A 27,582-nucleotide genomic window follows, 5' to 3' on the forward strand; every position below is an offset into this window, starting at 1 on the left:
TCCCTGCTAAAATGAGGCTGAAAGGCCTCTCAGCAGATGTTGTTCACTGAAGGCAAAATCCTGCTCGCTATCAAGATCAAGAACCCTGTGCTTTCTATGGCACGGGGTATATTCCGGACACCCAGCAAGCCACTTGGAGACCAGAACCCCAGCAGCTCTCTGAGGGCTGGACAAGGTAAACCTTGAGGCTGTGGGATCCAGATGCCCCCAACCCCAGGGCATTATGAACATGCACACAGATGCCCGGGAGAGGCTGTGGCTGTAGTCTGGCCGACCCCTGGGTTCAAGGGGTGGGCTGGGGAAGTGCTCACCACCCCCCTTCTCTCTTCGTCTCGCTCGGTCACAGCCTGGACGATTACAAAGTTTTAACATAGTTGAGCAGAATTTGGGTTCGCTTCTTGAAGATGCTGAGGGTTTTCTAGCCCCGCTGATGTTAGTGTGGAGCATCAGTGGCTCTGCTGTGTGTGCTGCAATCGCTGAATCATCAGAGAGTGGCGTCACAGCCCCGTCATCTTCTTACAAATGCCACGTGCCTGCAACCTCCATTTGTGTTTATAATCCATTGCAATTTTTAGCATGACTTGAGTTGGGAAAGTTTATTTCCATGAACTTTCCAGCCCTTTAATGTGAAAAAATAGCAAAGATAGGTAACTAGGAAACATGAATACACATAATTAAACATAAAATGCTTGTAGTGATATAAGAACTGACCTCAGCCAATTAAAATTATTAATAGAAAAAATACTCTAGTGTCAAAATCCAAGTACATCAACAGCATTCTCATTTCTGTAATCAGGACGAGTTTGTATTTCCTGACAACTGAGTGAGAGGCAGTCCAAATTGTAGCTTCTTGACCTTTTTCTCATTCAAAAACAGGTTGAGATACCACGTGAATAAAGACACATTTGTGGGGGGAGACTGAATAGCCAGTTATGTATTGACTAACTGCGGACCTTTTAAGAATGTTACTCTTTTCAAATATTGACTTTTTTATTGCTTCTCTTACAATTGCAATGGGGGAATTTAAGAGCCCCACAAACTACTTTATCATATAATTAGTTTATCAGTAAATTTGGACCTCGTACATCAATCACTATAATGCATAACCTCCACCGAGACAGAAACCAGATGTGCGTGCTTCTGCTTTCTTCTTTATAGTATCTACGGCATCATTAGTGCCTATGCTACAGTTTAAATTGAATTCAGCAAAAAGCAATGGTCTTACCCCCCTGCAAGCAATCTGATATTGCTGCAGGTATAAATCAACATTATGTTGATTGACAACTCGTGCTCTTTCTTACTGTTTCCCTGTTGCTGTACGGAAAAGGGTGAAGTGTGATTTGTGTATGCAAAAAAGAATTTTAACTAGTTAGGTATAGGGAGAAGATACTCGGTTTCGAGGTAAATGCTGTAAGGCGGGCATGCTGTGACAATGGCACCGAGAGACTCAGTACGCTGAATTAACCAACCCGAAATCACCAGAAAAGGGCCTGCCTGCCCATTTCTTCCCATGCAGCCTGCGGTGTAGCTTTCCTTTTGAGTGCCACTCATTCTGATGCCTGTACAACCCAAATGGGGAAACAATAGCTGCAGCTGAGACAGGCTGGGGGATGTCCTTTTCAGACACGACAGAAAGAACTCTTTCTGGGGTCACCTGGGAATCCACAGGAAACATCAGGGTGTCTGATCGTGGCATCCTACGTATCCCACAGATTTCAAAGGCAAAGGTTTATGTATACTTTCAAACTTACAGTACATCTTGTGGACAAAGGAGCGGAGCTCTGACCAGGGCAGTGTCTCCATGTGATAACTATTAGTGGCTTCACGAACTAATACCTTGTGGGCCCAATCTTTTGGGGCTCATTCATAAAAAATTCTCCTTGAAGTCAGCATCTGATTGAAAAATATGGAGCCCAGTTTGTATGTACATTAAAAATCCAAACAGATCATTATTTACACTACTTTTTCATTTTCCCAGTAATCAAGCACTGGCTGGTAATAATCCCCAAAGGGCTGATTATACTGGCAAGATACAGCAGCTCTCTGACCACACCTCTTCCCCAAGAAAATCTCTACACCGGGGCAAAAGGCAGCATCTTTCTAGCAGAGCAAAATGGGAATTTCAGCACACGATTGCCTGGAATTGATAGTTCTCACATTCTTAGCGGAGCGGAGCTGAAAGCGCGTACCACAGAGTGAGGACTTGTCAGGCGGTCCGTAACACGCTTACTTTCCAAAATTAAAAAACTTGTTCTGATTGCAAGCAGACTTTTTCAGAATGTGTGCCTTCTCCTGCACTCTGGAGAACAAGCCAGCAGATGCTTCAGCGTCTCTAAAGCATGATACTCGTTGCTGCTCATCTGCATGTCTAGTGTACCAAGAGAAGAGTCCTTCCTCCAGGAATAACATGTGTGTAATGTATTACATTACAGCTAATTAAAGTAGCCTCTGCTGCTGCTGTTCAACTTGACTGGTAGATTATCCAAATATTTGCAGGCATCATCTTATGAACACGGAATATTAAAACTGTGCTGTCTTATCACTATGCAAAAATGCTGCCCTGGTGAAATTGGGCACCCGCACTAATCCAGTCATACCTGGGAAGCTGAACAGTATTGCGGAGAGAAGTCCGAAATGGTAAAATAAAATGTGTATGTTAATTTAGCAAGTTCCAGTTATGATCCCCGTGTTTGAAATTGCACTCAAACATCCACCTGGCAGTACTGCTAAGAGACAGAAAGGTTATACCGGTGTATTAGAGTGGGACAAGAAATGGCTGATGTATTCCTAATGGCAGAATTTGAATATTACAGAAATAGTTGAGCAGGACTTGGCCTGAAGAGCTACCTTTATTAGCACCTATCTACCAGAAAGCACAAGCTGGGCGTGATCCCTCAGGCCCAGGCTGTTAGCGAGGACTTTGAAAAACCGTCTGCTTTCTTGTAAATTGAGTAGATTTGGACTGGAAATTACTGGGACAAAAGAGGTGGAACTGTCTTCACAGCTCAGTGATGTTCAAACACGGGAAACCAAAGCCCCAAGTGCAAGAAGGATGGTAATGTGGTACTTGAACATGGTTTTTAAAGAAGTTCTTAAAGCTGCAAAGGATATTAACCACCAGGATTGTTTCCCTTAATATATATTAAAAGCTGTTTTATATGGAAGGCCTTAGGTGTACTCAAATTTCAAACGCCTGGGATATTTTATTACTTTACAGATCTAATAAATGCAGGTGTTTCATAGCAAAAGCACACAGGCAATCAGACTGTCTGAAGGCAGCCACGAGTTGCACACATTCCTCACGCGGCCACGAGCGCAGTGAAGCAGATGGGCCTTTGGCATTAATTGCAATTAGACGGCTTTAAGGTGTAGAAAGGTACTAGTTTTAACCGATTCGTAAAAGAGATGGGCTACGTTCTGAACATCGAGCGGCTCCAATTTTCCCGGTGCGGGGGCAGGGCAGGGCGGGCCGGGGCAGGCCGGGGAGGAGGTGGGGGCCGGTCCCACGGCCGCTCTCACCGTGGGACGTGGCACCCGGCGCCGGGACACGCGGACGCTGCCGCCGGGCGCAGCGGCCGGGCCGGGGAGCGGTGCCATCGCGCTGTCCGTACCAAGATCGGATGGAGCTACTCAATCAGGGGATGCCATTATTGCCTCCACCGTGCAATTTCCACTATCAATAATTTACTGTATTTGCTGCACAGGCAGAAGGGGGAAACGGCAAGACAGATTTTTGACAGGGGGGACGGAAACTCCCCCCCCCCCGCGGGCGGCTGGGCAGAGCCGAGCCGGGCGTTTCGCCCGGGATCCCGCGGGCACCGCGGTTGCCCCCGACTTCGCCGGCGGGCGCTGCCGCGACGGGCGGCCCCGACTGCTGGTCCCGGTTCGGTCCCGGTCCCCGTCCGGGCAGAGCCGGCCCCGGGCCGCCTGGATTGAGCACCCGCGCCCGCCTCCAGAAAGTCACCGGTGTAACGTTACCTGGGGCGCTCATTAATAAGCAATGCCTGTTATTATCTTGATTGCATTCTTAATAGGCAAACTACGGAGAGGTCAGCGCGGGAGCGATATTTAAATGGATCGGGCTTGCTTAATACCCGGCGGAGTAAACCAATATCCCGCGGCGGGCGGACCGACACCCCCCCCCCGCCCCGCTCCCCGCCCGGCCCGGCCCCTCCGCGCCCTGCCCGCTGCTCGGGGGGCGCCGGGGGAGCGGGGGCCGGGCCGGGCGGGCGGGGCGGGGGCGGCGGCGGCGGGGCCGGGGAGGCGGCGCGGAGGCTTTAAGCGGGGCAGCGCGGGGCGGCGCGGTGCCTGCGGCCGCCGCAGCCGCTGGCCGAAGGCGCCCGGGCGGGGGGCGAAGCTGCTCCGCGGGGAGGCGGCCGGGCCAGGAGGCTCCCGTTGGGCGGCGGGGGTGGGGGATCCGGCTCCGCTGCCCTCCCGCCCCTCATAAAGCTTTGATGAGACACTTGAGCCGCCGCCTGTGTTGCCGGGGCGGCGGGAGGCGGCCGGTGGGACTAGGCGTCCGGGAGAGGATGTGACTTCCCGGAGGGGACCCGGACGAGGCTTTGTGTGGACGACGAGGTACGCGGCGCCCCGCCGGGAAACTTGAGGGGCCGGGGGCGGGCGGGCGGACGCGGGGCCGGCGGGTGAGAGGCGTCCGGGGAGCGGGAAGGGCGGCGGCAGGGCGGGGAGGGCCGGGGCAGCCCCGCCGCCCCTTTGTTCCCGCACCTGTCGGTCCGGCCGGTGTCCGGCGGGGCGGGCGGCCCGGCGGGGGCTTTTGTTGGGGCCGGCCCGGCGGAGGCGGGAGCGCGCGGCGGGGGGCGCGCGGCGGGGGCGCGCGGGGGCTCGCGGCCGTTGGGCACCGGCGGCGCTTCCCCGACGGCGGCGCGGGGCGGGGCGGGGCCGGGCGCCGGGCGCGCTGTCCGCGTGGCGGCGCCCTGCGCGGGGCGCGGCGGGCGGGCGGGCGCCGCTGGGCGGCGGGCGGCGCCCCCTGGCGGCGGGCGCGCGGCGGGGCGGCGGCCCCGGGCCCTCCCCGCTCCCCTCAGCGGCGGCGCCCCGGGGCCGGTGGCGGCGCGCAGGGAGCCGGGCTGCGGCGGCGGCGGCGAGGGGAGCGATGGGCAGGAAGGGCCGGGCGCCGCCCCGGGGCCGGCGGGCGAGGTGCCGTCAGGGACGGGAGCGATGCACTTGTTGACGCTCAGCCGTCGCTGGAATGTGAAGCACGCCGGGCGCCCTCACCGGGAGCCCCGTGCCATGGGGGCTTTGTTCTCCGCCTCTCCCGCCTGCCGCCGGGCGCGGGCAGCCCGCCGTGTGCGGCGCGGAGGGGCGGCCTGCGCGGCGCCGGGGGGGTGTCCGCGGGGGGGCGGCTCGGCCCTCCCCGCCGGGGCTGGGTCGGGATCGGGGCGGCAAAGGCTGAGCCTCCGCCAGAAGGGAACCGGCGTTAGACGGTAAATTTGGTTGGCAAAGGTTTAATTAATACTTGGGAAGCCTTGCGCTATCCCACTGAATGTTTTGGTTTGTTTTTTCTCTTATAAGATTAAAAGCATAAGGTGTTACAAGTGCGGGCCACGCTTGCTTTGCTTGTTTATTTTTAAGAGGTGCTGTGGTATCTTGGTTTGTACATTACGGTTAAAATATGTACTTTTCCCTTCAGTTTATTGTAGTTTGCTGTTCTGAGGTTATGACTATTGTGAGATCAATAGTCATTACTTATTTATGTTTCTAGTAACACAGTTCTAATGAATGCAAAGAATCTATCCTGGAGATACATTTTTCTTCAGCAAGTATTTCTGTAATCTTTAATTCATGGTGTGATAAGTACATAAAATGAATTTCCTTGGTCATCTTTAGATACGAGCAAAGAGCCAGGCAATGAGCTGCCCGCTCACGGACAGGAGCAGCTTTCACATCGCTAAGTTTGAGTGGCCATGGGGTAGCAGAAGTGAAGGGTTCGCTCTGTTTGTGTGTGGTCGGCTGTCCCAAGCGAGAAGGTCGTCACGTCGTCCTGCTTGTTCGTGTCAGGTAGCGCCTTGGTGCACATCAGTGCCTCCGCTTGTGGAGCAGGAGCACTGCCTGTGAGCGCATGGGTGAAAACTTGACGCCAGCGGTGGCCCAGACTTAGTCTAGGTATGGAAAAACGTAAGCAGAGGGGACACTCTTGGGTTGATTGGGCTGGGAATCCCATGGTTTGGCACGCGAGAGAAGGAAGCAGCTGTCAGGGAGATGCTACGGCTCCCTGCGTGCGGAGCGGCAGGGCGCTGGCTATGTAAACAAACCCGGGGCGAGGGAAAGGGAGAAGGCAAGCTGCGGTGTTCTCCTGCCTGCTCCGAGGAGAGAGCAGTCCCTCACCTGGGTCTCGGGGCAAAGCAATGGCTCCATTTCAACTCTAAAATACCTTGAAGGAGCTGGTAGATGTTTCAGCTATTTACTTAACGCAACTAGATACAGGAGCTTTTCTACAGGGCTCTGACTTGCAACAATTTTCTGCTGTAGTACTACCACTTAATGTTCAGCTTCATTGAACCTCGGCTGGGAAAACCCATTTGTAAGTAGCGAGCCTTCTGTTCATGTTGCCAGTGCTCTCTGCTTTCTGGAGCTGCAGGGTAGATCCTGTCGTTATACGGCTGTGAAATCAGGGTAAATGGGGTCAGAGGATCAAGAACACTTTATCTGAATAATTCAGATAGAACAGTGGAGGAAAATAGGAAAGGACTTTTATCTTGGAGGGAGTAAGGCTAAACTGAAAAAAGTTTAATTTCAAGCAGCACGCTTTTAAACACGGCGTTATGTTGTAGTGTAGTGCTATGGGAGTACTACAATATGCTGGAATACTATGAAACATAGTGCACAGATGCAAAGGATTTTAAAGACTCATTAAAATGTGAAAGAATATAGTGGAAAATAAGGATCTGTGCTTTTGCTCAAAAGCTTTGCGTATACCGACAGTGCTGAGCTGTAAGTAGCTGTAGTTAAAAGTCCTTGCAGTACCTGTAGCACTTTCTGCAACTATTACTCTGCTGTAGCACTTTCTGCAACTATTACTCTGCTGTTACAGTGAGGATAAAACAAGAAGCTTCAGGTTTAGCTCAGATAATAGTTCTCTGCTGGGGTGCAGGTCTAAAAGCAGGTCATAAGAAATGTGTGGGTAGGAGACCCCCTCATGCCTTCCATGGGTAAGCCTGCATGAAGATGAGAAACAATTCACTCGGAGTGAATTGTGTAATAAGTGTGGTCCTATTAAAAAAAGATCCTGTATCTGCCTTCCTGGTTTGTATAAAAGGCTGAAATGTTGTTCTAAGAATGTGCCCTGTGCCTACACTAGAAATCTCACGTTAGGCATTGTGTGAATTGGTGGAGGCTCCAGTAGAAGAGGATATATGCTTTTAATAGGTTAATTGCGAACTTGTCTTGACCTGTTTTCAAGCATATGTTGTGAGCACTTGGTTCCTCCTAAATAGCGAAAGCGCTGCTTAATTAGGAAACTCTCAATCATTTCTTAGATCAGTTCATACACTGGCATTCTTGGTAATGCTTAGCTGTGAACACCCTTTAAAAGGAAGCTTTTAAAAGCACTGAAGCTAAGCTATTTTTGTGTATTGCCAAAATGAAGTGGTAACTCAATAACCTGCTGTCTTCAGTTCCAGCTAGGAAGGTGCTGTGCATAACAACTCTTTTGTTCCCTGTGGTACACCATTAGGAAGCAGTACAGGTGTGTACTGAGCAAAGTGTCTGATGTGCAAGCTGGGATGGGGCTGCTAGGCTGTGCCCACTGTCTGTCAGCTCACAAATCTTATTGTTTCCCTTCCTTATCTGTACCCATTATTCAGTTTTATCTTTGGCTGTAAGTTCTTTGGGGCAGAGATCATCTTGCCTGTCTTCTATTCCTGGTACCTGACAAGGATTTCTCAGTGCTCTTGTAATACAGTAACAGGTTTTGCTACCCAGTGTATACAGGGAGCTCTGCCATGGTGCCTTAAATTGACATGTTCTCAGCACAAATCCTTATGCTACTTGTTTGGGGAATACTAGAATATACTATAACAGAAGAATAAAATGTTTTAGTTTTGGAGATAAACATGCGAGTTGATAGGGTAACCATTATACTATGGCCTCTGTCCTCTGTCAGTCTTATGCTGGCTGTGTCACAATTCTAGGCTCTGAGCAGCCCAAGGGGAACACTGTTTCCAGGTGTTGTCCATGCAGAACAGGACAAAAAAGTTATATGCACAAAGTGTAGGTGATCTGTAGGGTCAGGCTCATGTTTTCCTTTTTTTTCAACACTCAGGACCTAATTATCAGGCAACTGTAGAGTGGTGGGATTCAACTGCTACATCCAGCAGTAACAAACAACATGGAACAGTCTGACATACTGAAGGTGCTATGGACTTGACTGAATGGGCAACAGTCTTACCAAAATAGGCCAACCTCAGGCACAATTTCTACCCTTTATGAACAGAGGGTCGGCTGGGATGATGCTGATTTGATGTGATTGTAATCCTTCAGTAACACTGATACTAGTGGTAGCAGAAGATCCCATTACAGCATAATTTAGGCATCACGAATGGATACAGCTGTCTGAAGATGAGTACCATGGACAACCGAAGGAAGCAAAAGGAAACTTCATTTAGTGAATTTTCATGCCCTGGTGACAGCTGCCATAAAGCTGTAGCAGTTGTGTACTTCCCTCGTAAGAATATTGTATCTTTCAGAGAAGTCATTTTTTGAAACCAGTTAATTAGGACAGTTATTTCTGTCCGTGGCATTTGTACAGAACAGAAGGCATGATTGTTCTTATGTTTGTTTCTCTGGGTCCTTTGATCGACTAGAAGCTCTCGATGCTTTACGCTATAAATTACCTCAATACTTTGGCAGTTCATTTCTTTTCTTGTGTACTTGGTTAGGAAAACGCAGAAATCCTTGTGACTCAGCTTCAGACTACTATAAATTATGAAGAAATGGGGGAGGGGGTCACATTTCAAATTAGGAAAGGCAATTCTAGGAGGATGGGAGGAATACTGGTTGCTAAATTTGAGATAAGCATCTCTCGGTATCGCAAAATCTGAGCAGCTACCGCCACCTAGAGATGCACGAACCAAACACGCTGCTATGGCTGGCTCTTGCAAGTGGGGCTGCACAATTAAAATGAGTGAGGCTGCTAATCCCAATCGTTGTTATTCTGCAGCATTAAATTTAGTGTATGCATGCGGGCTGTTTTTTAGCCCTGTAACTCAGGTGGTACCTGCGAATCCCGTTCTAGTGATGCAGGTAACTACAGTCTTCCTTGTGTGGCTTAAATAGGTAAACAAGAAGCATCGCTTTCAGTAAATCCTTTGCTGACTGAACTTTAGACTACACCTAGAGAAGTATTTCCAAGTCCAATTTATACTGGCTTGTTATAGCTGTCAGTGAATCTTGATAGCTTCTCCAAAGCTCGTACCAAAAAACCACAATGTAGAACTAGTCCCTTAAGGATTTGAGTTGGGATGTGGGGGGGGGAGGTTGTTCTCCATCCCATCATTGAAGTCTATTTGTTAGGGGTGTCCTTTAGTAGATATTTGGTGGAATAGAAAAAAAATCTGATTTTCTTAATGTAACAAGTCAGCAGCCTTTAGCTTGGTTTCACAAGACCCAGGATTTTCCCAGTTTTAAAATTAAGTATTGAAGTTAAACTGGGTATGTAGGTATCTGTGGCTACCACAAATCTAACAACATGGAATACACTTTATATCAGCCCCTTGATTCTTAGGATATAGTTTCGTGTTTTGTTTTGAGCTCACAGCTTCAGCTTTTTGTTTTGTACATCAATCCTTGGCTATAGTAAGTTCTTCATCAGCATTTGGGAGAGAAGAATAAGCACTGTTCCCTATTTAATTTGTGAGGAACTGCTTATAAAGAGAAACAATGTGCCTTTTTTACCCATTGAACTCATAATTTCATGTGCAATTATTTCTGTTTGACTCTTACAGACACAGTATGTTTCAGGGGCTTTTATAATAACTGCTAGCTTATGGCTACCAAATGCCCAGTGGAATAAGAAATCCAGCACAACTAAACCTCAGTGGGAGTCGATAACTTCCATCTCGCTGAACCTTGAAAATGCAGACCACTAGCTGATTGCATGTACTGCATATCTTTCCAGGTGATGGTTTGGATAATTTCTTAAGATACTTGCAATCCATCAGTGTAAAGTATCTCAAGATAAGTGCTTACTGTATAGCTTCTGAGGGAACAAAGTTTTCCTATGAGAAACTGAGGAGCTGTGACACAGTGACATTTCCCATTCAAGTCAGGAGGCAGCTGCCAACTATTTGTACTGTATCAGGGTGTATGAGAGCTGTTGTATCCACCTAGTGTTTGAAAAACTACCTTTGGCTCACCTGGAGTTCCACATGCAACTGCAGCCTTTCCAGTACACGCGCTGGGCTACAGGTAGGCTTGTAGTCCTTTGCATGTATGTGGCATAGCAGGAGGAGTCTGGAAGAAGATCGAACTAGGCAAGGTCTTGAGCAGAATACTGTTATATGCTCTTTAGTAACTCAGAATGCAAAAGACTTTGGAGCATGTTGCTGCAGTTAAGGCTGTAACAATGAGAACAGGACTAAGTCCTTTTTTTTTTTTCCTTCCTCCCCCCAGACTCCTGTAGTACATACCTTATAAAGAGTTAAGCTTAATCTTGTGCCAATTCTAGTGCATGTTGTGCCTTATCTAACGTGATCAAAACACTGCTTTCTTTAAACATAACAGCTCCTGGAGAAATGCGGTTTTGTCTAGATCAAGGAATTAAAGGTTATGATCTCTGGATTCCTTAGTCCGTTATGCCACTTACTTTCTAAGCTTGGTGCAACATTTAGTATCCATATGGTTTAGTTTACCCTTCTTTGCACTGGCCATGACGCTCTCGGTGAGTGTTCAGTACTTGATAGAGTGAGATGAAAAGAAATGAAATCTAAACTTTATTCAAGGGCCGGATTAGTAAGTAAACCAACCTCTCCTTAGTCATAGCTGTCACTGCACCACAGAAGTGTATGGACACTGTTGGGATGAGCGACAGGACTTGTTTTGCAGTATTTCAAGATAATTGTGCCTGCTGGCTGCCTGCATTAAGACTTGGATCTTCACTTGCTATTTACATTCCTTTTGAGTTGATAATCCAGTTTGACTGAGCTGTAAATGCCAAGAGAGAAATGCTATTTGATAGAATTCGTACTGAAAGCCAGTGTGAATCCAAGGGGGAAGCAAAGCCACTAACAAGTTCAAGCTGGTGAGGGTAACTTTAACCAGAACCCATGCCAGGAAACTCTGCTCAAGTATGAATTTGCTGCTGAACATCATGCCTGTCCTTTATCTTTATAATGGGTTGAACCAAAACTAGAAATAAACACATCTGAAGGTCTCCATTTTTGCTTTTCCGCATATAAACACTACAGTTTATGTCAATGTCATGATTTCTTTTTTTTTTGTTGGCAGCTAATGTCTTGCAGACTGGTGAAAAAGGATTGGTTTTATTCTATGGGATGCAAAAAAGGATGTTTCATGTCTCATTACAACAGCATGGTACCTACTGGTATGGAGTTGGCAAGTTGCTGCCAATGAAATGGTCCAAAAAGAGGATAAGCAGGTGTTTCTTTACATGTCATAGAAATACATTTTTTGTGTAGTGACTAGCAAAAGAATGTCTGAAAATTATTTTTCCCCCTTAAAAGCTAATGATTGGCACCTCAATTTAAAACAAAGAACAAAGCTGCCTTCCTTGCAAGACTCATATTAAGTCCTTTTTTCTCTGTTGTACACTAATGATTAATTTCTGCTGCCCCCTGTGCAAAACTTTTCTGCCATTGTAACTGCGAAAGTGGCAGGAATGTTAACAATGAACAAGGATGTTGCAAAAGCATAAGTGAGTCAATCCACATTGCTCTGTTAAAAAAGCAGAAGTAAGATTTAAGAATAAACTACTTAGAGGTCTGAGCCTCCAAAGAATTCTGCCTCTGAGTCTGATGAACCTAGATGCAATATCTTTAATTCCATAAGCCTCAAGCAAGAAGTCATATCACCTCGTTCTTAATCAGTTTTGTTCAACATGGATAATATTGTATATTTTTTTTCCTTGCTCTGCTTCCTGTAACTGTTATGAAAATTAAAGCAACTTATGCTTGGAAATACCAGAAATCATTTCCCCTTTCTTTAGCTAACGGAAGGACAGGTATGCAATGAGAACTAGAAAACACAATAACTTCCGTGTCTACTCTAAATTAAACTCTTTGAAGCAAGTCTTCAGTCGCGAATCACCACCTGACCTGTTAGTGTTCAAGCTGTACTCACTAGAAAATTACTACAGTGGAACTGCCGATACTCTGCATATCTTGTAATAGTCATGTTCAGGCATACTTCAAAACATGACCTGTAGTTTTGTCAAGGACAGTCCTGACCCATTTGTATTTTAACAAAGACTCATCTGTGGAGATGCATTGGAAAAAAGATGATGGGAGCTCAGTCATCTTTTTTCCTTTTACTGTTTTGATGGGGATGATGCTGCTATACTGGCTTCATCCCCTGTAGGTGCTGAGCATCCATATTCCGAGGAGAAGAGCAAGGCTATGCCTACATCTCATACAAATTAAGGCTGACCTTTGGTCCCTGGCAAGCTGCCTGGTTTGTGTTTATAGGGCTGGTAAATACCTACTTCTGCAGTAGTAGTTGTTGATGGGAATAGGTCTTCCCTGAATTCCATAGCAAATTTGCTGTGGGTAAAATCAGTCTCCGGATGAGACAGGAAGTTGTGTGGCATTTCAAATCAAACCTCTTGGAGGTTTTAATGGTGAAGAATGTTTCTATTTTAACACTAGATCTGCTTTTCTTGTTGTTCTTTGTTATATAATGGTTGAGCCCACAAATTAGAAGCATGAGGCTAAAAGCTGAAGAATGAAGGAAGAAACAAAAAGCCATATGGCAATAGCAGGAGGTCCTGCCACCCCACCTTAGGCTCGTGACAACATGCCCTACATTTAACCTACAGTCAGGAACTAATTAACGACACAGATGGAAGTGAGCTAGCATATGTATTCAAAATAATACCCCTAAGGTTTTAATCAGCTGCCCTGCCTCTTTCTAGGTTAGACATCTAAGTTACCATAGAGAGATTTGCAAAATATGTGAATGATGCACATGGTTAAGGCAGCTCTGTGTAGTGACTGAAGTGAGGGGTTGGGAGCGGGCAGTCCCCTGTTCTCCTTTGGCTCAGCAGTGACTTGATGTGCAGTCTGGGGTAAATTGTTTAAATATCTTTATGGGCTTCAGCTTACCCAGAGGGAAATAAGATTTCTGATGTGGTTCCCCCTCAGCTAAGTATGTTGAGAATCAGTGTTTGCAAAGCACTTTGGAAACTTTGATATTGTGTTCTCCAAGAAATATTGTACAGGTGGAGTCATAGCAGCGTAAGTACCAGGTCTCTCTGCTCTTGCAGCTTCTAAGTGGTTTTTTCCTCTCGAGAACTACTAATTATCTCTGATAAGACAGCTCTGCTTTTGATTTTGAATAGGATGCTGACTTCTAGATAATCTATCATGTTGTGCAGACACTTGTGAAAGGAAGAAGAGTTACCTGTTTTCCACAGGCTAATTGGGTAATTTAATGTTTCTCACTTAGCTTTCTCCTTCCTTCCCCCGCCCCAGCTATTTGAAGAGAAGCTCTGCTTCCCTGCAGGGCACTAGGATCTGCTTATGTGAAGGGACAGGTATTGAAGCTTTCTAGAGAAGTGTTTGTTTAATGACTGAAATCCCATGTACAAACCTACCCTTTGGAGCTTAAGGGCTGCTGCAGTGAGAAGAGTACGCTGGCAGCAAAGCCAGTTTCTTCAGCGGGGGTGTGTGTGCGTGAAACAAGACACCCAAGTGTGGAGAGGAGGAAAGTTAGGTGGTGTTGGGCTGGATTTTGCATACTTCTGTTTATAGGCATGTCTGAGCTATTTATGTGCTTATATCGGTGGGGGAAGGGAGGAACTAGTCTGTACACCTAGAAAGCTTTTTTCTCTTTCCTCTTTAAAGTGTAATTATTACCAAATATGCGTGTATCCCTCAGGAGTCCTGAGTGTGAGGAAGCTGTTTTGCTGAAACCTGTCACATTTTGTTCTGATACAGGTATTAGCTATAGTTTAGGTGTTGGTCCCACCTGGTTTTATGACCATAGAAGTACTGGGTCACCTTTGCAGCTGGTATAAATCTATGAACAGAGCACTATGGATTTACACCAGGCAGTAACTGTGTCCACCAGGATTGGGTCTACTGGGACTTCAGTGAACCTCAACAGTTTTTGTGGAAATAATTTCCCATGATGCCACAATCTATAGTTATATCTGGTGGCAAGTATGAAAACTCATGAGCCAGATGAACTTAATTTTTAATTGGGGAGGGGAAGGACCCACTCTCCGTGTAATTCACAGGAATCACAGTGTAATACTGCTCTGTGAAAGAAATTACACCATTACACAACTGGGAGAAGGCAAGAGCTTGATAAATTAATTTTTCCTGCAAGGCTGCAGGTTTTTCTTTATGTCCCATTAAATGTTGGTACTTTGAGCAGTATAACTGTATTTTTGCTAGATGTACCTCCTTACCCCTGCCAGTAATTCCAAACCCTTTTCCACTGCACAGCTTGTGAAATGAGAGCAACAATAGCATTGCAAGTGACAGTGGGTAAGCCCATACACTGGTGCTTGCCTGACTAATGATGGGGGCGGGGGGGGGGAGCTTGTTTGTGTGGATGTCAGCTACTTGTGTGCCAATTACAACACGTGACCGTGGAAATAGTGTTGTCTGTGAAATTTGTATCCCTCTATTGAATCGGGTTGAAGTTGGCCCCCAAATCTTTAGGATAGATTAAGGCTAGAGAACCATGCATAGCAATTGCAAAAGTCTTGTTTCAACATGAAGCCACTTAGAAGGTGGAAACAAAAAGCAGAAAACTATAATGCTCTGAAATCTGTGGTGTGCTGCATTGTCATAGTAAAATATCAGTGGTGAAGGAGCACTTCTTGCCAAAGTGTTTTCAATCCAGTTATGTTAACATATTAACATAATTTTCCAACAGTGTTATCTCCAAAGATAAAGCTGTTGTCACAGCAGGACACATGCAGGGCTGGCTGCCCAGTGAGGTGGGTTAGATTTCTAATGAGTATATCCTTGTTCAATACAAATTCCTCATTATTCCATTAATGCAGATTGAGGTGGCTTTGCAAACTTAGAAATTTCTGCTCCTGGTCAGGTTGTTCCCATGTAACTTTGGACTTGAATACTCCCAGAAGCTGCTCTGGTACCTCAGTGTAAGCTTTTATCCCTTGCCCCATCTATGGAAAGTATTTCCATGGAGATTCTGTGCTAACAACTGGACTGAGCATGTGTTGAGAGAAACCTGCACATGAGGGCGGGCAGCCAAAAGATGACTGATAACACCACTAGCAAATGCAGGCATATTGTTAATACCTGTCAGGGCTCTGACAACAGGCATTTCCAGTTTCTAGTTCACGCACATCACAACGTACTGATCTGCTTCATTTCAAGGACTGACTATGGCTAAAAGCAAGGTGTTCTCTTACAGCAATGCCACACACAGTCAGGGTCTCAGCAAAGGTAAGAGTCTTGCAACAAATGGGTATAGCCCTTGCTCTCCTCCCTTACCCTAGAAAAAACACTGCCTGCCCAAACCATGGGTAACTGCTCCATCTGATGCTTATGCTTTTTAACCATTGATTTTCCTTGGCTAGGCTTCACTTATCTTCCTGTTGAGTGCATAATGTTCTATAGGTCCTAGGAAGCTTGCCACTTGCAGCAGAACTGATGGGTGCGTGGGATGTTTTACATGCTGTTCAATAGTTTATAGGCACTCGTAAGATCCAAGCTCAACTGGTACAGCAGCTTCTGGGTTGTTCCAGGGCTGCTGGACACATGTCACAGTACAAGGGATCCAACTCATGCTAGTTTGCATGCAACGTGCTCTGTTCTGTTCCTGCTCTCGGGTGCCAATTATCCTTGACTTCAGTGGGAGCTTCATGTGTGTACTTGGCAGAATAGCTCAGTCCTGTGACGATTCAGCACAGTATTTCATACCAGAGAGCTGTAGTGAAATGGAATACAAACCACAGATGCTGCTCAAAGGTCTGAGGTTCTGTCCTAACGTTCTTCCACACACAGGTTGAATTAACATTATATAAAGTTCTGGTGGCTATCAAAGAAAATTATTTCAGAGAACTAATTATCTGCTCCCATTGTGGAACCAGATACTATCTGGGCACGGAGTAATTATTTCATGGAATGGTTTTGCGGTTGTTTTTCTTGTTTTGTGGGAGGCTTTAGTTAGCCTATTCTGTAGGTGAGCTTTCATTTTACAGAGATTGCATAATGTTACTTCTGAATGACCACAGTAATGGCATGAATGTATCTGGACACATACTCTAAAACAGATTAATGCAGATTTCTAAGCCTGAAGTCAATTTTGAAATTGGAATAGGCTAATTCTTAGGGTTTTGGGCTTGGAAGTCATATCCCTACTGTACAGTATTTCTGGCATGTCAATAGGAGTGTGGCATGTTACCCTACCCATGATACTCCTGATGAGCAAAAGTAAACCTGCTGGTAGTGCTTTTATTTGAGGAGGACTTTCACTGCATACCTTGGTATTTCAGCGTGAAACTTTGGCAAAAAATGTTGTGGTAAAGCATATTGTGTTTGATATATATATAGTGGCACGCACACAAGTACCCTTTTGGAGCTGAGTGTCTTTGTTCACAGCAGGGATTGTAACCCCCTGTCCGGTTTCAGTGCCCCGTGTGCAGGATGCTGTGCAAAGAGCTGGAAAGGCACTACGGGTGTCAGTGGCTCAACAATGAGTTCCCATTGTCAAAGTATAAAAATAGTGCACATCTGTTCTCTTCCATGGGTGTTGTCTCTCTGAAAGCTCCAATACCATCTGTGAGTCTGGCCAGCTACTCCTTCACTTGCGCCTACTGCCAAAACTCACCCCGCCTGTTTCCTGGTATCGGCAGAATGGGTCTGAGATCCATCCAACAGAAATCCTACTGGGAACTCCTTGTAGTCCTGCACTTGGCCAATTTAAGTATAAACATGCTTGTAATGAGGAGACTGTCTGGTCTGTGCCTATTAGAGCAGCTGAATTCGCTCTCTTGGAGCTTTGAAGCAAGTGTGCCCTTTGCATGACTGAATGTCCAGAAAGGTATGATGAAAGTTTGTAGGAAACTGATACATAACTCTGTGAAAGATCAGGGGTGTAATGTCATGGCGTTATTATTTTGCCATTATTTTCTTTGGGTTCTTTCCCACCTCTGGTTGACAGGAGAAGTTGTGGGTTTTGTATGCGTTGTGGAGAGAGTCCGATAAAACCTTGGAACACCACAAAAACCTCTTGTAGTGCTTTAAACAGATGCATACTTCTCCAGAGCCAATGTATTGCTGGAGTCTCTTTGCTCTCAGAAGCTGTACCATAGGCAATATTTCGCAACATAAGATGAAAGCAAATTTCTCATGTTAAAAGTTGTAGTTTACAAACTACTTGTAAATTTGCTTGCTATTTATCTTAGTCTTCAAAATGTTTCTTAGTCTCTGCCATCTCTGGCATTATGGCTAAGTAGATTTTATTACCTCAGGGAAAACCAACAGTAGAATAAAAATAAAATGGGTTTCTTCTTTCTGACGTGAAGCACCAACTTACAAGAATACAAATTGGGTGTGGGTGTTCATGTGTATGTATTGGGGGGGGAGGGCGCTTTATTTTCAGTAATAAAAAGTAATTATATAGTTTGCATAAATAGCCGTGAGGATAACCAGAGTGTGTCAGACATCCAGTTATGCATGTGTTAAAGGTTAATACTATTTGTTCTCAGTACGTTTAGTCTTTGCAAATCATGTGCTGACATGCATCCCGTTTTGGTATCTGTTCACACACTCCAGTAATGATGCGTAGAGCGGGAACTCATGCCTGTGCCATTCAGTAGTATTTAGTAAATTGAACTTTTGTATAAAGGTCTTAGAAAATGGCAAGGCAGAAAATGAATGTCGTCTTGCTGCTAATTTTATCTTCCACCACACACTCCTTTCTGGAGATTAAAGCATTATGAATCTATTCACTACTGAAAGATATTTCAACTTTCATGGCACATATCAGGATGCAGAAAAGCAAGTACATGTTCACAGCTGTTCCTCAGGTCTCTCTGCTGGAAACACAACCTGTTAAGCTGCTAGATTTCTGCTTAAAATAACTAAAAATAATTAAATAAAACAATTAACGGGTGAATCCTCATTAAACACAAATACTGAAATAAATAGTACAGCTAGGTAATTGACTGCATATGTAAACTAGCTGTACATAATTGACATGACCTTCATTTAATGAGCCTCCTTCCCATTAGTGGAGACGACTGCCACAATTATGTGCCCTTATTCTAGCTGTAATTGTATGGACTTCATTGAAGTACAAACTAGGTCACGTCTTCCTGAGATCTGGTCCATGGTGGGTGACCTCTTTTCATTGCTTCAGCTTTGCTATGCTGCGTGAGAGAAGGAAGGATGTTCTTGCAGCCGTGAGAATGGATGCTGTTCAGGAAGCTGGCCTCAAATGTGATTTCTGACAGAGACGTCTTGTGACCTGAGGGAGTAGTTTAAGGCTGGGTCTCAAGGAGGCTAGCATATATCTGTTATACAAGTTAGTGGGTGTGTACAACAGTCCATGGGGCAGCAACTGAACCAAGGTTGCCTCTTCTAGAGAAGTCTTTGATCTTTTATGCCCACTGACATAGCTGAACAGGAGGAGTGTACAAGGGCTGCAGCCTTTAGCTGTTGTTCTTAGAAGGTGGGGAGTGGAGATCTGAACCTCCTACAGCTGAGAAAGGAGGGATTTAATGTGTGATAGGACTACAGATTGATGCTGTATCATCAGTGATTTTGTTTTGTATTTTTCTAGCTGCATGTCTGACTAAAAGTGGCCATGGCTACTCTGTTTTGTGTGGCACTGTTGTATGGATGCACTCAGAACACACAGTATAAGCCAGGTTGCTCCAGTTAAGAAATACTCAGCACTGGTGAGCCTCCATGGGAGATAGTTGCTCATTCTACCAGGGCAGCATCAGGCATGGGTGTACACAGAAATGCTGGCACATCTCCATGCAAGGCCATGTAGTGGCAGATGTGCCCAGCATGGAAAGGGGCAGTACCTTGCTCAGTAGTAGCATGCTGGGAAAACAGGAAAATCCAGCTTTCCCCATGCTTCCACCCTGGTTCCTCTTCCCTGTGGGGTGGCATGGTGACTGCTCGTAATCACAAGGGTGTACATAATCTGTTAGTGTTTGGGGTTTACAAGGCACTTATTGTAACAGGACAGGCAGTATCTTTAACCTTTGCAATATAATGAAGGTTTGATAGTTGGGGAGCAGAGGAAAAGGACTGGAAGCTGCCATCTGAAGTGTTTCCAATGACCTTTTTAGTGCTACATTGGGATATTAGTCCTGCCTCACTAAGTAAGAGATGAACCATGCATTCATGAGTCAGTTCAACAGTAGCTGAAAGGTTGTGTGTTTCTACTTACGGAGTGAGATTTAAATCTTACTCTGCTATAGCATGCTAAACTAGTATATTTTGAGCAACTGCTACTAGAAATTGCTATGGCCTCTAAAATAATTTGCTAGGTGTTAAAATAATACTTTCTCATATTAAATCACTTGATACCACTTGATGCCAAAGACAAGGACTGTGTGTATTGTTCAAGTCATTGTCAAGATACAGAAAAGAATCTTTTCACATCCTGCATGCACAGTTTGGCTTAGTCTGGGACCTGTACAAAGAAGTAAATGTTTGATCTGTGTTTGTTTGCTAACAGTATTCCATGTGTCTGCATTGCTAAAGCTTACTTTGACATACTCTTCTACAGTTATAAATGGGAGGAAGAGGGAGGTGGCTTTTAGGGGGACACATTTTCTTGTGCATTACCAGTATGTTATGTGGATAATGGCTGTCTGGAAGTTGTTGGTTTTCAGAGCATAGTTCTACATTGTTTCTTGCTATGGCAGATAATATTGGCAGTTGTATGTCATCAGATGGAATGTAAATTGATCAAGTTTGACAGCAGTTTCCTTCCTAAATGGAAGGCAAAATTGATTAAGGAAGGATTAATTTAATGTGAAATATAAAGTACTGTTAGATCTGGTGAAAATTGGTGGAGGGTGCTGAGGGCTTATTGAACTCAGTTGCACCTCTCTTGTCCTCTGTCATCTTCCTTGTAAGAAAAATGTCCATGCCAACAAAGTTGCACAGCTACTATTCTATTCATTTCACATCCCTCCAAGTTCATTGCTACCAGGAGAGGTAAACAGCCCAATGATAATAGCAAAGGCTGAGTCCTGGTCCAGGAATCCTTCCATCCTTTGTTCATCTTCCTAACTTGAAAAGCAAATGTTCAGCCTCCAACTGGTGCACCTAGCTGATGGGTGCAAGCTTCTCTGTTTTGTGCTTGTCTTGGTGCCTCTTGTGTTCTGTCCTCTCTCTTTTGCACTGGAAGGCCCTTTGGGGTACTACGTGCTCAGACAGACTCTGTCCTCCAGAGTCGAGATATTGGCTGGGACCTCTGGGCACTACTCTAATAAAAATAACAGGAACTTGATTAGGAGCCAGAAGATCTGTGTTCTGTTCACTGCTCTGGTGGTCACAAAGTGTTATGTGGGTGTTTGAGGTTTTTTTCTTTTAAGTTTTATATAAAACAAATCTCAGAAGAGGGAGTGTATGAATATTATTATTGTTGCCTGTTCCACTGGCTCTGCATTTGCATGCTAGTTGAACCACCCATTCTCCCTCTTGTCTTGTCTCTCCTTGTTTGATAAAGGAAGACTGATAACCTTCTTCCTTGTGTTGTAAATCATCTCTGCAGTGTCTCTCTTCCTTCCCTTTGAGGAAGAAATCTGATATTACTCCCTGTAGAATGTTTTAAAAATCCTAGGATGAAAAAATCTGCAAAATATTAATGTTCTGCTTGGTTAGAGCAAACACTGTGTTCCTGTGAGTCACAGATGTCAGGTTTGTTTAATTGTAATAAATCTATGCCACAATAACACTTTTAAACAGGAAGAGAGATGGAGGGATGAAGGAAGAGTTGTGCTGGGGTAGAGAGGACTCTTAGCCAAAATCTTGTTTAGTAGGGGGCTGGGGGTGAGGAGGGCATGGACACAAACCCAAACACTTCCCACCCCCCCACACTTTATTAAGTAAACTTTGAGACCTACATTTTGGGCACTGCCTTTCTAGTACATATTTCATTTTCTTTGTATGTTTTATGATAGATTGTCTTTCCATGTTCGAGTCATAAGAGTACTAGTTTCCCACAGCATATTTGCAGGAGACGAAGGAAAGCTTTTTACATAGCACCCTGTTGGCAAACAGAAATAGCATTTACTCCAATGAGCGCTGCCAAGTATGAGGTACTTCCGAATGAACTTCAAAAGCTCTGAAACAAGCATTAGCTGCTTCTTCAAAAATGTGAACAATGCCATTGCTTTCTAGCAAGCAGAACTGGTGAGAGCAGGGATTGCAAGGAGGAAAAATAGCAACTGGATGTGATAGATGTTGTAGTAGCACTTGGGATCAGACAGAAAATATAGCTCTCTGTCGCTGCAGGATTTGGGGGGGGTTCTTGTTGTAATAGTACCTAAACTGTGTACTCTACACTTGAGGAGGAAACAACTTCTACCCTGAGGAATGTACAATCTATCAAGACTTAGCAAAGCGCTTGGGAAGGACAAGCCCAAGCTGTTGGGAGTGCTGATAGAAATGAGTAGTGCTGATTCCAAGCCCGGCGAGGAGTTTTCTTACCGGCACTCCTTCCTGGTGCTACCCCTCCATGCTCAATGAGGACAGAGCCAAGCATGCACATAAGCCTCAAAGTATGGCCCCACATGTGCCAGAACTTGCAGCAGAATGCGAGAGAAATGGGCAAACTGCTGTGTTTCAGTATGGCAGTAGGGCTGGTTGTGCTTCTGTTTTTCATGCTGGGCTCTGAGCTTTAACTGGGTTTCAATAGATGCTTTGCCTGCTTGAGAACAGGTGGTATGTGACTCTGGGAAAGTACGGTACAGTGGTCTGGTACTGTCATTTCAGTCTAGCTCTTATCAGTTCTGTAATCCAGCAGGTCTGTTCCATGGCATTCACATGATGTAAGCAATCTGTCCAGCTCAAATTTAGTATACTGTCCTGGACCATTTTCTTGTTCTATATTTATGCATACATACTTTCTACTTTTAGATGAGGAATTGACCTGCTGAGACCTCAGAATTGTATGGCCTCTTCCTGGGTTTTGATGGTTGCTTTAAAACTACAAATGCAATTTATCCTGATGCTGTTAAGTTTTCTGTGAATAGAACGGTGAAATATTGTTGGTATAGAGAGATCTTAAAAATCAAATATTTGCACTTGAAATGGAAGTCTTGCCTTTCACGCTTATGAAGCTGCCTTTTATTGCTGAAATGCTGCATTGCTAAATAGCTGTTCTGCTTTTGCTGTTACTTGAAGTAGGTGTAATCGGTCAATAAATAAAGGAGTCAGCATAGTATCTAATCTAATACTACAGAAAGACTTTGACACATAAGAACTGTGATTTGCTGGTATCAGTGTTGCCTAAGCTTTGGCATATGCTTTATCTGAAACTCTAAATCAAAGAACACCCTTGGACAAGAGCATGCTTTATCACCAGTAATGAGTTGCAGCTGCATGCAGCAGATCTCTGCAGAAAATGCATAATGTCTCATGTCAACTCAGGTGAATTTTTATTACTCCATCCCTTGTAAGTTAAATGTTTGTTTTTCTTGTTCTTGTCCTTAACAGTTCCACCAAGTGAGAAGAGTGATGACCATCCTTTTCCTTACTATGGTTATCTCATACTTCAGTTGCATGAAAGCTGCCCCGATGAAAGAAGCTAGTGTAAGAGGACAAGGCAGCTTGGCTTACCCAGGTCTTCGGACCCACGGGACTCTTGAGAGCCTAAATGGGCCCAATGCTGGTTCAAGAGGACTGACATCGCTGGCGGACACTTTTGAACATGTCATAGAGGAGCTTCTAGACGAGGACCAGGACATCCAGCCCAGCGAGGAAAACAAGGATGCAGACTTGTACACATCCCGAGTCATGCTAAGCAGTCAAGTGCCTTTGGAACCCCCACTGCTCTTTCTGCTCGAGGAGTACAAAAACTACTTGGATGCTGCAAACATGTCCATGAGGGTCCGGCGCCACTCTGACCCAGCTCGCCGCGGGGAACTGAGCGTATGTGACAGTACGAGCGAGTGGGTGACGGCAGCAGAGAAAAAGACTGCAGTGGACATGTCCGGGGCGACTGTCACAGTCCTGGAAAAAGTCCCAGTACCCAAAGGCCAACTGAAGCAATACTTCTATGAGACCAAATGCAACCCCAAGGGGTACACAAAGGAGGGCTGCAGGGGCATAGACAAGAGGCACTGGAACTCCCAGTGCCGAACTACCCAGTCTTACGTGAGAGCTCTCACCATGGATAATAAAAAGAGAGTTGGCTGGCGCTTCATAAGGATAGACACTTCCTGTGTATGTACATTAACCATTAAAAGGGGAAGATAGTGGATTCGTGTTGTATAGATTATATTGAGACAAAATTATCTATTTGTATATATACATAACAGGGTAAATTATTCGGTAAAAAATAATTTTATGGACTGCATGTATAACTGAAGTTTATACAGTACAGTGGTTCCACAATCTATTTATTGAACATATCCATGACCTGAAGGGGAACAAAAGTCATTTGCGCACAAGTTTAAAAAAAAAAAAAAAAGAAAAACAAGCAAACAAAAAGTCTGCATTACATTCCTCGATAACTTTGTGGTTTGTCGCCGTTGCCAAGAATTGAAAATATAAAAAGTTTAAAAAAAAAAAAAAGAATAAAATTGCATGCTGCTTCAATTGTGAATTGATGATAAACTGTCCTCTTTCAGAAAAATAAATTGAACCAAAACATTCCGTTTACATTTTAGACAGTAAGTATCTTTATTCCTGTTAGTATTATCTGTTTACTGCTTTTAACTTCTGATAGCGTTGGAATTAAAACAATGTCAAGGTGCTGTTGTCATAGTTTTACTGTTCTCTTTTACTTTTGAACTCCCATCAGATTGAAAAAGAAAAAAAAAAATCATTACCTTATTCTGGATTAAAAACAAATTTGTTTTTTTGTATGTTGTGAAGGTGTTTGCAATAGCAATCCAACTACTGACAAAAAATAATAAAAAAAGAGGTAACTGAAAAAGAATGGTGATGTTCCACTTCACATTGTTGAACTTCAGGCTTAAAGGCAGCACTTATTTAACTGTATGGCAACATGCTTTTTTGGGTTATTTTCTTTTTTTTTTATTTGCTGTCTTTTGAGACCTGCATTTGCTTATACCATGTTTGTTTGTGTTTGTTTTTTCTTTTTTTTACCTTTCTTCCCTCTGGAAGGATGTTAGTTGTGATCTTTAAAGTATTCCACTTACCATACAACTGGAGGTGTCACATAAAATTTATTATATAGAGTGTTGTAATAAAAGACTTTGTGCTTGGATCAAACATCTTGGTGAAGCACCACAAGAATGTGACTAGAAAAAAGGGACTAGAAAGATGATAGTGGATCTGAAATCAGGTTGGTCATGGGACTGAATAGCTCAGACAGGTCAGGGATAAGTAAGAGTGTTTTGGGTTGACTGAGGCTATCCACATCGTAGTCAGCACTGAACAATGTGGTCCTGTGCATCCTTTGCCTTGTACCCTGCTGCCCTTACCCTCCCGAGCAGGGCCAGCAACACGCGGTGTGCCAACCACTGTGGCATCCCTGCCTGAAGGAGCCCTGGGAAATTGCTAGGGAAGGAGGCAGGAGGAAGCCCTGCCTCTAGTTGAAAGCAATTAGCATTTCTCTTCGTGTGGCTCTACCTCTGCTGGCAGCCTTATTTTATGAAACAAGTATTGGCATTAAAAAAATACTCTCGAAGTGAGCGAAGAGCAAGTGCTGGAGGAGGTGGCATAATGTTGCTTAGGTTCCAATAGACGTATTTAGCCCCACGCTACCCCTCTAACTATCCTGACAGAAGTATTTCTAAAAAGGCAGGTTGTAAGCCTGAGAGCTGTGCATAGCACTTGTACTGACTACAGTGGGCAGAGAGGCAGAAATAGCTCATTGGTGAGCTCACTGAAGGCAGATGCTATATTTGTAATTCCTATAGATGAAGAAAAGTAGCTGAACAAAGAGGAAAACACTGCAAAATATAACTACTTCTGAATGCTGCAGAATCTGCATTAGTCTGCCTTGCTGTTGAAGTTAATTAAAAACCTGGACTGGGCAAAGCTTATTTGAAATATGATTCCCCCACAATAATTCTCTTTGAAGAGCATATTTAACACTAGTTTATGTCACTACTCGTAGAAACCTATGCTGGAAGCTAACAACTTCAAAATCAGTGATTTCTTCTACTTAGGGTAAAAGGACTTCCCCTTTCCTAGGATAACTGACTGTCAAAGGAGGACCATCCCAACTGTACAATGAAAAACTTTTGCATTGGCCGCATGCACACTGGACCGTGAGTGAGAAGAGAGGGCTGTGTGACCCACCTGAACTTCAAACTTCAGCCTTCCCAATCCATTGCAAATATTCAGGCTCCCACATAGAAGTCAGAAATGAAAAAAAAATTACTGAAATGTCTCAAAGCTTCAACTGAAGTGTTCTTCATGCAAATTAAATGTTGGTATAATAGGTAATTTCATTTTGCTGTGGCCAGTATGTGTACTATAATTCTTTACATTTAACCCAAACATGCCTCGGGAGCTGTTCTCAGCAATATTCCTAAACTACAGCAGAGTAATAGTGGCTCCCCTCAAAACCAGGATTAGTTGCTTAGGAAGGGGAGAGGATGATGCTAATGAGTGAATACAAACAGATCACTCATCTAGACTGGAAAAAGAAATGATAGCTAGGATGTGACAGTAATCTAATTCAGATAGAGGAATAAAATAATTCCCAGTTCAAATAAATTGAATTTAAAAAAGAGGAGTGTTAATGCATAAATCATGCTAGAAATAAGGTTCCTCCTTTCCCAAAGTAAATTATGGCTATATCCTTGACTCAGAAACCCTCACCTGCCATAGGTAAGGGTGTTGCTGGTGTGGCAGAATTAAAACAGGGGGGTGGCAGGCCCAGAGGGGTCAAGGGCAGCCCGTGCGGGTGCAGGGATGGAGCCAAGAATCTACAGAAGAACTGTCTCCTGTAACTAACCTAGAGTGATATTCCCCACAGTATGCCAATTCTATACCTGTTGATATATGAATCTATATGAAACTGGCAATTAAACTGCAGTCCCATGGCTCTCACCTGCCTGACCTAATACATCCATGGTCACAGGCTTGGCAGCTTTAGTTAAAACCGAGATGGGGCAGGGGGAAGGGTGGTTTTATTTCATGTCACTTAATTAAACTCTTGCTGTGGTCTGTTTGTGACAAAGGTATATCATGCATGTCAGCAGGCCTAGTGCTGTGTTAAAGTAAAGACTCTTGCAACTGTAAGTTAATGTCTGTGGCCTTGTTCTCTATTATTCACCTTGTGTAACATAAATATTTATTGTATATTTATATAATTTTATGTTTTTTGAGAAAAACTGAAATTGGCATTAAAATTTAAAAGCAACTGCGTCATATTGTAAATATAATTAAGCTATATTTAAGTGTACTGATTAACATAATATATGTTTAACTATAGAGTTTTTTATGTTTTTAAATATATTTTCAAAATATATATATAAAACTTGGGGTTTTTTGGGGGACCATGTGACTCTTTTCTCTAATTGTAAAACAAACTTGAGTTTTACTATAAAGATGTGTGTTCTTTGTTTTAAAACAATTTTTACTTTATTTTAGCAATAAAATCTCACTCGGAGGGCAGATAGCCCCCTGTTTCATAGCTGGACAGTTAGCATTGGGAGGGGAGGGGTGGCAAGAATTTACTTCCCATAAAAGTTGGGGATACTTGCAGAATAATAACGTATTTCCATTTAATTCTAGCACATAAATCCTCATAAGACTAAAAACCCATGAATGACACAAATATATTATTTGGTCAGCTGTAGAATAATGAGCATAGTGGAAGTGAGGGGGAGGGGTTACTAACCTTAGTAACTAAGGGATAAATGAGACATAAACTCGATAACTGTAGTCCAGTCATATACCTGATTTTTAAATGGTGTCATGTATATTTATATCCCCTGCACTGAACTTACATATGACCCCACAGAGTACTAGGAGTGGAATTCCTTGGATTTAACATATTGTCAGCATTTCTAAAAGAATATTCTCTACTACATCTGCCAAGCCTTTGTATATTTAATTATCCCATAGCCCTAGAACAATCAGTAAATCTTCATGGTGAATAGAAAACTTTCATATAACTTAAGGGGGAAAAAAAGAACAAACCCAAACCCTTAAAAAATTCCATTGCTGCAAATTTCTCGAGAGCCCAGCGCCAACAATGTCTCCACAAGAACCGAGGAAATGGTGCTTCTGCAGA

The 27,582-nt window shown here is 44.2% G+C and overlaps 1 protein-coding gene across 3 annotated transcripts in view; it reads left to right on the forward strand.

The window, feature by feature from the left end:
* Positions 1-26,709, forward strand: part of BDNF (brain derived neurotrophic factor) — a 41,608-nt gene extending 14,899 nt beyond the window's left edge. Inside the window, exons 1-2 of one of the 3 annotated variants that reach the window (XM_074841805.1) lie at positions 4,464-4,578; positions 22,860-26,709. In XM_074841805.1, the coding sequence (XP_074697906.1) occupies positions 22,881-23,621 (741 nt within the window). In that variant the 5' untranslated portion in view covers positions 4,464-4,578; positions 22,860-22,880 and the 3' untranslated portion in view covers positions 23,622-26,709. Of the gene's footprint in view, positions 1-4,463; positions 4,579-5,993; positions 6,121-22,859 lie in introns of those variants that run through there. The other 2 variants (XM_074841807.1, XM_074841806.1) reach the window with 2 other exon arrangements.
* The last annotated feature ends 873 nt before the right edge of the window (positions 26,710-27,582 follow it).

This window comes from Strix aluco, chromosome 16, assembly GCF_031877795.1.
Source record: "Strix aluco isolate bStrAlu1 chromosome 16, bStrAlu1.hap1, whole genome shotgun sequence".
In the NCBI taxonomy this organism is placed as follows: domain Eukaryota; kingdom Metazoa; phylum Chordata; class Aves; order Strigiformes; family Strigidae; genus Strix; species Strix aluco.